The sequence below is a fragment of the Elgaria multicarinata genome, chromosome 2 (assembly GCF_023053635.1).
Source record: "Elgaria multicarinata webbii isolate HBS135686 ecotype San Diego chromosome 2, rElgMul1.1.pri, whole genome shotgun sequence".
In the NCBI taxonomy this organism is placed as follows: domain Eukaryota; kingdom Metazoa; phylum Chordata; class Lepidosauria; order Squamata; family Anguidae; genus Elgaria; species Elgaria multicarinata.
The window spans coordinates 167196931-167210248 of record NC_086172.1 but is presented as its reverse complement, the minus strand read 5'-3'; the positions used below and the strand labels follow the sequence as shown (position 1 = coordinate 167210248).

Below are 13318 nucleotides of genomic sequence, written 5' to 3'. Positions count from 1 at the left end.
ACTGGTTACTAGTCCTGATGGTAATGTGCTACCTCCAGTATCAGAGGCAGTAAGCCTATATACATCAGTTGCTGGGGAACATGGGTAGGATGGTGCTGTTGCACCATGTCCTGCTTGTAAGTCCCTGGTTAACAGCTGGTTGGCCACTGTGTGAACAGAGTGCTGGACTAGATGGACCCTTGGTCTGATCCAGCATGGCTCTTCTTACTTATGTTCTTAAAGATGCACAAGAATTCATGGTTAGATATAAAAAGAACAAGCCTGGAATTTTGAACAACACACACACATATAAAGAGGGATATACAGTTTTTGTTAAATCATTTCTGCAGATTCTCAGCCATCTGTGTTCTGTCACCTGCTCACTGATGGAATCAGATTTGGTTTTTAGTGATGTCTGAAAATTTTGTGTTTGCAAATGGGCAGAGCACATTCACGCCAATACACATTAGCACAAATGCACAGTTCCACTAACGTACATCAGGACAAATGTGCACTTGTGCAGATCTCCCCAAAAGTTACAAAATGGTCCACTGGTCCGCACAACTCAGAAAAGAATGGCCCACTGTGGAATCCTCAGGTTATTATTATCATTAATATTTATATACTGCTCCCTATCTAAAGTAGATTCCAGAGTGGTGCTCATAGGGATAAACAGCAAAAAGAAAGAAGATTTTAAAAGTCAATTAATAATTGTTCATTTTATAACAAAGGAACAATAAAAACATTGTCTAGTCAGTTGAGGATGGCTTATTGAAATAGAGTTGTTTTCAGGAGGTGCTGGAAACAGCCTAGCACTGGCGCCTGCCTGACTTCCAGTGACAGGAATTCCAAAGAGAAGGGGCCACCACACTAAAGGCTGTTCTCCTGGTGGATTCTAATTGGACCAAAGGTCCATATGGAACTACCAGAAACATTCCCTCCAGTCCAATGGCCTCAGTGACCGGGCAGATTGTTAAAGAAGGTTGGATTCATAGAAATCTAAACACATTTGAATCTGCTGTGAATTCCTCTGACATCCCCAGCACACACACACAAACATGTTTCAGTGTTTTGCTCCAAGCATCTGTTGTGGGGGTTATAGCAAAGATTTTTTAATAGCTTGAAATTGACATGTGGGAGCTGTGGTCATAACTGACATAAGTAGAGCAGAAAATCAATGGAAATAGTTGCCAGAATTGACTTTTCCTACAAACACAACCAAGCTAAATTTAACTCCAACCATTACAGAACAAAACCCATATACTTCTCATCCTGGGATTATATCACCACATGAGATAAAGAAGGGAGACGGTAATACATTTTAAAAGACTGCCTAGGCAGAGGTGGAACAGTATTTGCTGAGTTGCGTGTGCAAAACTTAAAAGTGAAAAGCTGGCTTTTACTAACCTGGGGGGAAATAGTTGCTTCTAAAATTAACACATATCTTCTGCATTTTCAAAACCACTTCATTATACAGAAGCCCCAAACTGTTCTTCCTTCTTTGAGCCTGGCAGAACAATTGGGGCAATTTAATGCGCTACTGCCTGTTGGTAGTGTTGCTAATAAAAGTACAGTTGGAGGGGGCCTACAAGGCCATCAAGTCCAACCCCTTGCTCAATGCAGGAATCCACCTCAAAGCATCCCTGACAGATGGCTGTCCTGCTGCCTCTTGAAGGCCTCTAGTGTGGAAGAGCCCACGACCTCCCTAGGTCATTGGTTCTATTGTTGGACTGATCTAACAGTCAAGAAGTTTTCCCTGATGTCTGGCTTCCTGTAACTTGAGCCCATTATTCCGTGTCCTGCACTCTGGGATGATTGAGAAGAGTTCCTGGCCCTCTCTGTGTAACAACCTTTCAAGTACTTAAAGAGTGTTTAAGTCTTCTCTTCTCAAGGCTAAATACACCCAGTTCTTTCAGTCTCTCCTCATAGGACTTTGTTTCCAGACCCCTGATCATCCTCGTGAAGCCTAACCAGTGCTGAATAGAAGGAAACCAGTACCTCGTGCGATTTGGAAGCTATACTCCTATTAATCCAGCCCCAAATAGCATTTGCTCTTTTTGCTGCCATATCACACCGTTGGCTCATATTCAGCTTGTGATCTACAACAACCTTGCAATCTTTCAACCATACCAAAAGAAGAGAAGAGTAATTCTCAAAGTGTCTAAAACTTTTATTCTGCCCAACACATTTCGGAAATACAGTTCTTGGGGGGAGTGGAGCTTTTGTCTTCCTACCACTCTTTTGCAATGAGCCCTTCTGCTCCTTCCTCTGCTAAAACTGACTGAATGTTCCATAAATGTTTTAGGCTCTCCAAAAAAATACTTTGCTCTTGTTTTTGCGAGGTATCACATGCCTTTCCTTTTTGTTTGTTTTGCAGTTAGAATCTTTCAAACAGCCCCTACAGCTGTGCCTTTTAACAACAGACATTAGCAGGCAACATTCACTTTTCTGCTATGAAAAGCTTCACCTGTTGATTTCTTGCACAGCTAGCTGCCATTAGAAGCACAAGAGGAACCCAGGCCAGGCTTCTGCTGGCCTTTTAGCAAATCAAGTATTTTTACTGTGCTTTAATTAGAATCAGACTCAAAACCTAGAGATAATGGCTTTTTAGAGTTGAAAGTACAGGATTGCAGATTTAGGGTGCAATTCTATGCATGCCCAAGGGTCTCTACTTCCCTTGCTCGGCTTCGTCCATTTTCTTCTGCTGCCCCTTACGCCTGGAATGCTCTTCCAGAACATTTGAGAACTACAAGTTCAATTGCAGCTTTTAAAGCTCAGCTAAAAACTTTTCTTTTTTCTAAAGCTTTTAAAACTTGATTTTGTTCTGACTTTTATACTGTTAGTTTTACTCTACCCTGTGCCTGTTTGGTGCAGTCTCTTCCCCTTATTGTTTTATGATTTTATTAGAATGTAAGCCTATGCGGCAGGGTTTTGCTATTTTATTGTTTTACTCTGTACAGCACCATGTACATTGATGGTGCTATATAAATAAATAATAATAATAATAATAATAATAATGTTTAGACAGAAGACGTCCTAGAAGTCCCACCATGCTGGGACTCATAGGACTTTTTTCTGCCTAAACATGCATAGGATTGTGTCCCTTACTCTCACTTTCTTGAGAACTATGGTGAAACTTTGCATTTCTGCTATCGGCTTCTCTTTAATTCCTAACAGCTAATGCCAAACTTTGCAATAATAACTAGGGCAGGATCTACACGGCTTTAAAACGGTTTATAATGGTAGTGACAACTGTTGGGGCCCAGGACACACTCTATATACAGTTTTCAAACTGTTTTCAAAGTGTCATATCCTGATTGGTGTAGATCTGGCCTAATAGGCTTTCATATCAAAGGAATTCAATATTATTACTACTGCCAATAATTATAACAACAACTTGTTTGGGAGAGCTGACCACCTGGTAATATGATTAGCTGACTGTGGAATGTTTGGATCAAACCAAAGGCCTATTTAGTTCTGTATTCTGTTCATACAGTGCCCAAGCAGATGTCTATGGGTAACCCACATGTCTGTCCATACTGGTGAGGGAGGAGGAAGTAAATAGTCACCAACCGTTGTTCTACAAAAAAAAAAGAATAGGATATCCCTCCTCCCCACAAATTGGCTGAGTTCAGAGACACGCTAATCAAGGGAGGGGGTGTTAATAAGAACAAAATGGAAAAGCGCTGATTAGCATGTCTTATCTCTAGCATTTCTTCCTTCAGTTATGTAGATCTGCTTACTCCGCATATATATTTCTGCAGAAACACGGAAGAACGTTGTGGTACCTTAAAAACTAGCATTATTATGATAGAAGCATTCATGAAGTAGAACAACATCCCCCAAACTGGTGCCCTCCAGATGTGTTGGGGTTCAACCGGTGGGAGTTGTAGTCCAACGTATCTGGAGGACATCAAGATCTACACTACTGCTTCAAAACGGTTTATAACAGTGACAACTGTTGAGGCCCAGAAAACACTCCCTATGGTCTTTAAAACCTTTTCAATATATCCTGCTTAGAGTAGATTGTGGAGTACAGGCTGAAGCCTGTAGAGTTTTCCACGGATGGAAAATAGATCGTGCAGGTGGATCTTTAAGGCGCTTGTACATAGGCGGCGGGGAAGGAGATCTAATTGTTTGTTAAGAGGCCATGTGGACACGTTATGCAACTGGATCCCTTTCCCAACATTTTACAAATTCCTGCGCTCTGTGGAGAAACGCTACTAAAGTCAAAACTCGCATCCTACCTGCTGTTTACTATACCGCTACTTACGCATTAGCAGTAGAAGATGGCTGCTCTCTAGCAGACCCACCGCGGGTTTGGGCCGACCCAGAAGCCGTGGGGTCACCCCCCAGGAATTCTACTCCACTAACTGTCTTGCCGATTGTGAACCAGTCGTTTATCTGGTCTACGGTGAGCTTTCGCAACATGGCTGAACCTTAACATCAACCTTCCTAAAGAGCCACCGATCCAGAATACAGGCCGCGGCTATTAATAGCCCAACAAGCCCCAAACGAATGACCAAACTCCGCCCGCCCCCAGCCACGTGCTCCATGGGGTGTAGGGATACTGCGATTTGTTGCAAGAAGCGGCGAAGTTGTTGGGTTTTTTTTTACTTTTTTAAATAATAATACGCCGGCTCCAAACCCAAACTTTTGTTTCTTAGGGTGAAATCCAATGTAAATTGAATTTCTTGAAATAAATTCAATGAAATCCCTCTAAGCAGGATTTATATTGGATTTCATCCTTAACAGGTTTCTGTCGTATCCGCCGCTACCTGGGAGTAAGCGCCATGAAAGCAATCAGATTTATTTCTGAGTAGACATGGATAGGATGGCACTATTTCCAGCGCAATCTTGTGGATGATTACTGGGAAGGTATTCCTGTTGTTTTCCAGTGGGGCTTATTACCTGGTGAGAGTGCATACAGTTGCACCTTAATTAACCCCCGGAAGTTTTTTTGTTTTAAATACAACGGAATTAACTCGTTATTAGTAAACAAGTTTAGAACTGGAGCCTAGCAACGCTCCTCTATGGATGCTTACTCGAAAGTAAATCCGATTGTGTTCAATGGGACTTAGTCCCAGGTAGGTATGCAGGGGATTGCGATCGTGCAGCTCATGGAATTGACGCGCTAGTAAATGCGTTTGGGATTGAAGCATTAGAATGCAGTGTAATGCGTATTTACTCAGAAGGAAATCCCGCCGTGTATTGTGGGGTTTATTTCCAGGTAAGTGTGTTTAGGATTGTAGGTTTAGGGCGCAGTACTATGCATGTTTAGACAGAAGAAGTCTTATAGGGATCCGGCTGTGACTTGGAACTAATTCTCATTTAATCAGTGGAACTTCCGAATTCAGTCTTGCACGTATGGCTGTATTTTCACAGAGCGCAATCGTACACATATCTGCTCAAAAGTAGACAAGTAGGGTTGAATTCAATGGGGCTTCCAGGAAAGTGAGTATAGGATCGAGTTCCATGGGACTTCCCCCATCGAGTTCAATGGCAAGAAAGTGCAGCCTTAATCACACTGATAGTTATGCACCTCTCCCATAGAGACAAAAGCCCCGCCGAACACAATGGGATTTGCTCGCAAATCAGCGTGCATTAAACCGCACCGCTTCTTTGGAAGCCGATTCCACTGAAATCAAGTGGAAGAACTACGCGGATTCTGAGTAAAAGCTCCACCCGCGCGCTGAGCATCCCTTCCTCGCAGGTGCGAGAGAGAAAGATGAAACTGTGATGTGGAATCCTCCACGATAGAGGGCGCTGCGAGCAGAGGAAGAGGCGCTCTGGGCTCGCTCCTTTCCCGGCAAGCTTTGCGTCGACCAGCGGCGGCGGCGGCTTTGTGACCTTCTCTTGCGCTTCCTCGCTCATCTCGCTTCGGGCTTCAAGGTGGGTTCGGCCTTCTCCTTTCGGTAACAGCGAGGTTTGCTCTCTCGTGTTTCTGGCTTCCGCCGGCTTGGCAGCGGCCGAGCCTCAATCTTACGCCTTACGAGCTGACCTAGGAGGCCTGTGCTGGACGGGTGGGCGAGTTGCTTTGGTTACGGAGGTGGAGAGGGAGGCCCTGAGGCAGGCTTAAGGTGATAGCAGGAGTAGTGGGCTTGGCGGGTGGGGAAGGTAGAATCACAGAATAGCAGCGTTGGAAGGGGCCTATAAGGCCATCAAGTCCAACCCCCTGCTCAATGCAGGAATCCACCCTAAAGCATCCCTGACAGATGGTTGTCCAGCTGCCTCTTGAAGTGTGGGAGAGCCCACAGCCTCCCTAGGTAACTGACTCCATTGTCGTACTGCTCTAACACAGTCAGGAAGTTTTTCCTGATGTCCAGCCGGAATCTGGTTTCCTATAACTGGAGCCCATTATTCCGTGTCCTGCACTCTGAGATGATCGAGAGGAGATCCTGGCCCTCCTCTGTGTGACAGCCTTTTAAGTATTTGAAGATTGCTATCATGTCTCCCCTCAGTCTTCTCTTCTCAAGGCTAAACATGCCCAGATGTGAGAAAGAGGGGTGGGAGGCACATTGGAGGGTGTCTTTCCACTTTTACTTAGTTTGAGCCAGTGTGGTGTAGCGGTTAGAGTATTGGATTGAGAAGTCCTGGGCTCTAGTCCCCCACTCACCATAAAACTCACTGGTTGACTTTGGGCCTCTGACTGACTCAAAGTTTAACCTGCCTCACAAAACTGTTGTGAGGATAAAATGGAGAGGAAGATGAGGAATCTTGTGTACACCGCCTTGGGATCCTCGGAGGCAAAGGCACAATATAAATGTAACAAATAATAGTAGCTTTAATCCTGTCTGCTCAAAGCTAAGACCCACTAAGTTATTTCGTATGCATGTTTAGACCAAAAAAAAAAAAGGCTGGTTAGGGAATGCTGAAAGTTGTAGGAGTTTTTTCTATCGAAACATACATAGGATTGCACCCTTAGTCACAATAGCTAGGTAGAACCACTGCAACAAGGACAGGCAACTCGTGGCCCTCAAGATATTGCTGCATTGCAACTCCCATCACTCTGAGCCAACATTGTTAGAGGTGAGGATGGGAGTTGCAACCCAACCACATCTAGACAAATTGCCCACCCCTATACTATTGCCAGTGCGTTGGAGAGGGAGCTGAATTAACTTTCCTTTCCTCAGCCCATGTATGCTCCTCTGAGCTTCTTGGAAGAAGAAGAAGATTATTATTTATTTATTTATTTATATAGCACCAACAATGTACTTGGATATTGAATAGGATAAAAAACTTAGCATTTCGGAGGCAATATCCCACTGCAGCCTCCTCAACCTGGTGCTAGCTGAAGAATTGTGGGAGTTGTAGTCCATCACATCTGAAGGGCACCAGTTTGGGGGAGGCTGCACCACTGGATATCATTTGCAGTGGGACAACACAAGGGCTATGGCAAATGCCACCAAAAGCATGTTTAATTGAAATTCCTCCCTACTAAATATACTTAGGATTGTAGTCCTAGTTTCTTACTTTTTTGTTTCACATGCCGCCTTTTGTATGGCTAGTCCCAGGGCAGCTAATAAGTAAACATTAATACAATCAGTTTTATTATTCTTATTGTCATCACAATATAAAATAACATAAAAATGGAAGGCAATAAAAACATGAAATCACAACAGCAGAATAAAACCTAAAAGCTCAGTCAAAGCTTAAAAGGCCCGAGAAAACAAAATGGTCTTCCCTTGGTGCTAAAAAGATAGAGTGGGCATCAGGAGGGTATTGTAAAGGCAGGGGGCTACAACCAAGAAAGCATTTTCCCCAGTCACCACCTGTTTTGCCTCTGAGGCGGGGGGGAGGAGACGGGACGGGACGGGACACCAAGAGAAGGGCTTCCAGTCATGATGTTAGTTTGTGGGAAAATTCATGGAAGAATGGACTCACTCTGACATCCAGAATTCAAGCTGATGTCAGCTTGAATTTTAAAAGTAAACATTAGCACTTTTGCTTGGAAATGGCCTGGTAACTAGTAAAGATGTTCCCACTGGCCAATCCCAGTTATATTTCCACACATCAGTTGTGCATGATAGCCACATGTTAGATCAATTTCTTTTAACTGTACTTCCGATCTTGACTCCCTCTCTTTTTTTGATCTCAGAATATTTCATACCTAGATGAGCAAATGGAGCAGTAAAGTGGTATTAACAGCTTTTGGAAGAATTCAAAACCAAGATCTGAGTGAACATGTCACTGGAATAATCTGTTCTCAAGGATCCTTCCACATCTTGATTAAAGCTGTCTCCCCTGTTTTGACATAATCGTGACGTCCAGTGGCAGATTGTTGGTTAATTAACCCACGAATTGCAGAGAAGCACACTGCACCTGAGCTGCTTCCTGTTTCCATTAACAACCCTTGAATACTGCTTTTGAGGATTGTTTCTGTGATGTCTGAACAGAGGCACTTGGGTTTGTTCTTGGGTTAATTAATCCCAAATTAACCCATGGCTTGTTCTTGGGTTAACTTGGGGTTTTTAACCCTCAATCAGCCCTAAGTGCCCGTTTAGACATCACTTGAGGATTGTTAATGGAAACAAGAACCACATATAATAGCAGCATCCAACCATGATTTGCTGCTGGACATGCTGTTATGTCCAAACAGGGTCATTATCTGACACTGAACTCTGTCACAGCTATAAATGTAGCAGTGACAGACCTTCAGCAAAGGGTTGTGAGACTTCCCTTATGCTTACAGTTAAAAGCAACATCTCAAATATTTTAAAATAAAAAATGAACATGAGTTCTCAATTAGTTTGGGATGTTAAATGTTCTCTTGCTCTTAATCATTCATTTGTAATGGGATTTGTGCATGTTAATTGCTGAACATGGACCTTAATTTTTTTAAATGGTATTATTTCAAAGTACTGCCATTTTTTTTACAGATGTTTAGGAGTTACCTTTCAAGACTGTGGCAAGCCCAGAAGATTTACCATACCCAAGTTCACCAAGAACTATGGGTTGGTGTCCTCCTAACCGGCTTTATCTATTACAAAATCTCTTATGGAGGTAAGTGTTGTGTGTTCAGTTTCTAAAATTGGTTACAGGTGTCAACAAATTGGTTTTGGATATAAGCCAAATAGAACCATACTGATAGTGAGGTACTGATCATATTTGTAGTTACATACATCCACACCAGCTTTCATTCAGCACATGCTTTTACCCGAACACCAGCTACCAAACTGCAGTTTTAGTACAGTACAAATTATATTGTATGCACTATAATCTTAAATAACAGAACTACCAATGTTGTGGATGAACCCAAAAGACCTCCAGCCTGACTATTACCAAATTTGCCTTGGGTCTTCTTTCCCTAAGCTTGATTCCATTAATCACTGAAGTTGCACCTCCATCCATGGTGCACCTCTAGTAGAGTCCAGATTTTTCTTGTGAAGAGATAACAGATGCCTCCACATTTTGTGCCATCCTATATTCACAGCACATGGAGACATTTTGGCACATTACAGTTTAAACAGTTGGTGCAATCCGATCCTATTTATGAATCTGTATGGTAGTATTTTCCCATCTCTGTCCAATACGTTGTCTAAATGCTATGCGATCCAGTCCTCTACATGTTTACTCTGAAGAAAGTCTCAAACTCCTAGGCAACGTGTGCATAATAAGAAGAACCTAAAGTATTTTCAGAGCCCTTACAAGAGCTGAAAGACTTATACTATCACATTGGAAGGACAAATGCTCACCTCCCATCATGCAATAGATTGAGGACTTAACAACACTATCAATATTTGAACAGGTGTTATATAGGCGCGGCTTGTGATATATGGTCTGCTTTTCTTGAAATCTATGCATAACACTCTCCCCCTTTTTTGTAAATGAACAGCATATCTGATGGGAAATTATTATATTCCTATATATGTAATGTTTCTTTTTTTTTTTCCTTTTTTTTTTTTTTTGCTTGTTCTGTTTTGTTAATATTCACACTTTTGGGGGGGGGGTGTTTTAAAAAAACCTCCCACATAAGAGTGTTCGGAAACTCCAGCTGGTTCAGAGAGCTGCAGCCAGATTGTTGACCGGGGCTGGTTACAGGGAGCAGACAACTCCCCTGTTAAAACAGCTCCACTGGCTTCCAGTCTGTTTCCGGGCACAATTCAAAGTGCTGGTTATGACCTATAAAGCTCTATATGGTTCGGGTCCAGGTTATTTGAAAGAACGTATTCTCCCTTATGAGCCTGCCCGTGCTTTGAGATCTTCTGGAGAGGCCCTTCTTTTAGTCCCACCTTCTTCACAGGCACGCTTGGTGGGAACATGGCAGAGGGCCTTCTCGTTGGCTGCTCCGGTGCTCTGGAACTCTCTTCCTGGGGAAGCTAGGCTGGCTCCCTCCTTGATGGGCTTTCGGAAGCAGGCTAAAACTTTTTTGTTCAAGCAGGCCTTTGGAGAATAATCCAGCCCTCCATCTATGTTAATGTTTTATAATTTTGTTGTGTATTTTTTAATTGTTTATGGTTTTGTTTCCCTCCCCCCCCCCCCCATGTATATTTTAAACTTTGTAAGGCCGCCTTGAGGCCCAGCATTGGGCAAAAGGCGGGATACAAATAAATATAATAATAATAATAATAATAATAATAATAATACATTCCTTGACATTAAAATAGGCTGAAATCAATGAACTGAATTTTCTTAAACATTGAGATCAGTAAACTAAGTATTCTTAAATTATTTTTAAAATAATTTAAGCGTTCAAGCAGAGACTGGACAGCCATCTGTAAGTGATGCTTTAAACTGGATTCCTGCACTGAGCATGGGGTTGGGCTTGATGGCCTAAAAGGCCCCTTCCAACCCTGATTGATTGATTCAAATCATTTTTATCCCACTCTTCAGTCAAAAAGCTCCTAGAGCAGCTTACTATAATTAATTAAGTCCCTGCCCTCAGGCTTACAAACTAAAAAGACAGGGAAGAGGAAGGAGAGGATGATGGTGATGCTTGATTCTCTTGCCCTGGTAGAGGGGAATATATAAATTAAACTCAGGTTTGCACTGCAGTTATTGGCTCAGTTCAGACAACACGTTTCCCAATGGTGGTTTTAGAACTCCATGGTGGAGTTTTTTTATACTGCCGTTGAGAAACATGTTGTCTGGCGGGAAAACTCCATCCCATAGGAGTTTCTTTAGAAAACATTCCACACTGAATATCTGCACTGCAGAGAATTCCTGCACATCTGTTGTGTTGTGTGGCAGGCTCCGTGGAGTTTTTTGTTGTGTTGAGTTGACTTTTCCCACTGGCTACAGAGTTCCCTAGCAAGAGCAGCGAAAGGAGCGAGTGCTGCCTGGTTTGGGTTTTTGCAGCAATGGCTGATGGGATACCATCGGGAGGAGAGAGGGCAGAGGAGCTGTCAGGCAAACACCACGATGGATTTTACTCAACTCCACAGTAGCCCACAGTCACACAACAGTGGAGTTAGAACATTTGTGGGGAGCACCCCCTAAAAACTCAACTGTTGAGTGGCGTTTTCACATTGCATTGACTAATGTGTTGTCTGAACTGAGCCATTGTCTTGGGCTGGCATAGTTTTGTTGGTCTGTGTTTCTCCCCTTTTGCTGTTCCTCTTTTGAGTTCAAGCTTAATCTGTTTTTTCTCCCATCCCCTCAGGGCAAGATGTTTCCTTAGTAGCCCATTCTCTAACATTCTTAAATGTTAAGTTCTCTTATGTAGACACAGTAGCCATGTTTAAAATGTGGCTTTAGTTTGGCACTTTCAGTGTGTCTAAATCTGGTTGGAAATGTTATTTTTTAATGAAATTCATTTTGCCTCTTTTTAGGTAAAAAATCAGTGAAAGACGATAAGAGTAAGTATTGACAGCATATATACAACATGAAATACATTCCGTCAGCGAGATTAATTTTAAGATAAATCTTAAAGGAAATTTATGAAATAGATCCTCACCATTGATGGTGTACAGAGCTTTAACGATGCTGCTATTCATTCAGAAGATACTCTTAATATAGACCACTAAAGGCAGGAGCCACACTACTGCTTTATGGCAGTATTGAAGTGCACTGACAACTGTTGGGGCCCATTGATGCAGACATATACTGCTTCCATACCACTTTCATAGTGTTATATCCTGCTTGGTGTAGATGTGTCACGTGCCCCAACAGTTGTCAGTGCACTTCAGTACCACTATAAAGCAGTAGTAAAGATCCTGCAGTGCACTTCAGTACCGCTACAAAGCAGTAGTGTGGCTCTTGCCTTTTATATACCGCTTTCCTAGTGGAATATCCTGCTTGGTGTAGTTGATCCTCAAGTTACTGGTCCATTGGGTTGGGATCCAGATATATTACATGCAGTGGGTTGGCAGAAATGGACTTCCTTGCCCTCTCCTTCCCATGGCAGCCATCTGGAAATGCTACAGAGTGGGGTTGAGGGACCCTGCTGAATGGGATAGGCTGTAGTGATGATGGGGCGTGAGTAGGAAGGAGAAAATTGGGTGTAGATTGCTTCCACTAGTAGAGTTCCCTCTTCTTGGCTCCTCCTACCCTAGAGCATGCCCCATTCAGCAGGGTCTGAAGGGGCTGCTGTGGGTAGGAGGGGGCTTTTGCCCCACTGAGTATGCCTAAATCTGGAGGCACCCCATTATGTTTAACGCTTTACTGTCTACTATATTTCATTATCCAGCTGGTTAAAACTTAGTTCGTATAAAGTTTAAATAATAGACTATTGCTACTGTTTGCTCATGATGTCTCTTTAAGGCCAGATGAGCAAACCTTAATCCTATCTAGATTTTGCTTGCAAAGGAAAACATTTAGACACGGCTATTCTCCTAGCAATATAGTCATGGAATAAGGGTTGATTTCTCTTAGACATGACTAGCAAGCAGCTTGCTTGAGATTGTATATAGAGAAAATAATCAGAAATGCTGGCAGGTTTTATATGCATTCTGACCAAAGGTGGTGAAAATTTGTTCTACTGTAGTTGATGGACTAATTGAAATATTTTTCAGTCCTTACAAGGCAGCTGGACATGGTTAGGTAGATGTCAGATTGTTTATTTAAAAATATTTCTATACAACCTGACATGTAAAACATATCCAGCTGGTGAGCAACATTAAAGTTGTTAAAAGTATAACTTAAATATGCAATATAACTAAAACATAAAACAGCAGACATCAGAAAACAAACAAAACATTAAAATGACAGGCATTAAAAAGCGTCAAACCCTGAAGCGAATAATTTGCAAATGCTTTGCTGAGGCTACTTTATTGCTTGACTACGGTTTTGTGTTTCAGAACAATCTGGCCATTAAAAATGTAATTCTTCAGTGTACGTTTGAACCATCATCTTGGCTGTGGATGAACCGCACTACCATCATGGGAAGTTAATTGTATTA

The 13318-nt window shown here is 42.4% G+C and overlaps 1 protein-coding gene across 1 annotated transcript in view; it reads right to left on the bottom strand.

Moving 5' to 3' along the window:
- Nucleotides 1-4410, bottom strand: part of TDRD9 (tudor domain containing 9) — a 120145-nt gene extending 115735 nt beyond the window's left edge. The window contains exon 1 of the mRNA XM_063118493.1: nt 4253-4410. Coding sequence (XP_062974563.1) covers nt 4253-4410 — 158 coding nt within the window. The remainder of the gene's footprint in view (nt 1-4252) is intronic.
- Between the last annotated feature and the right edge of the window lie 8908 nt (nt 4411-13318).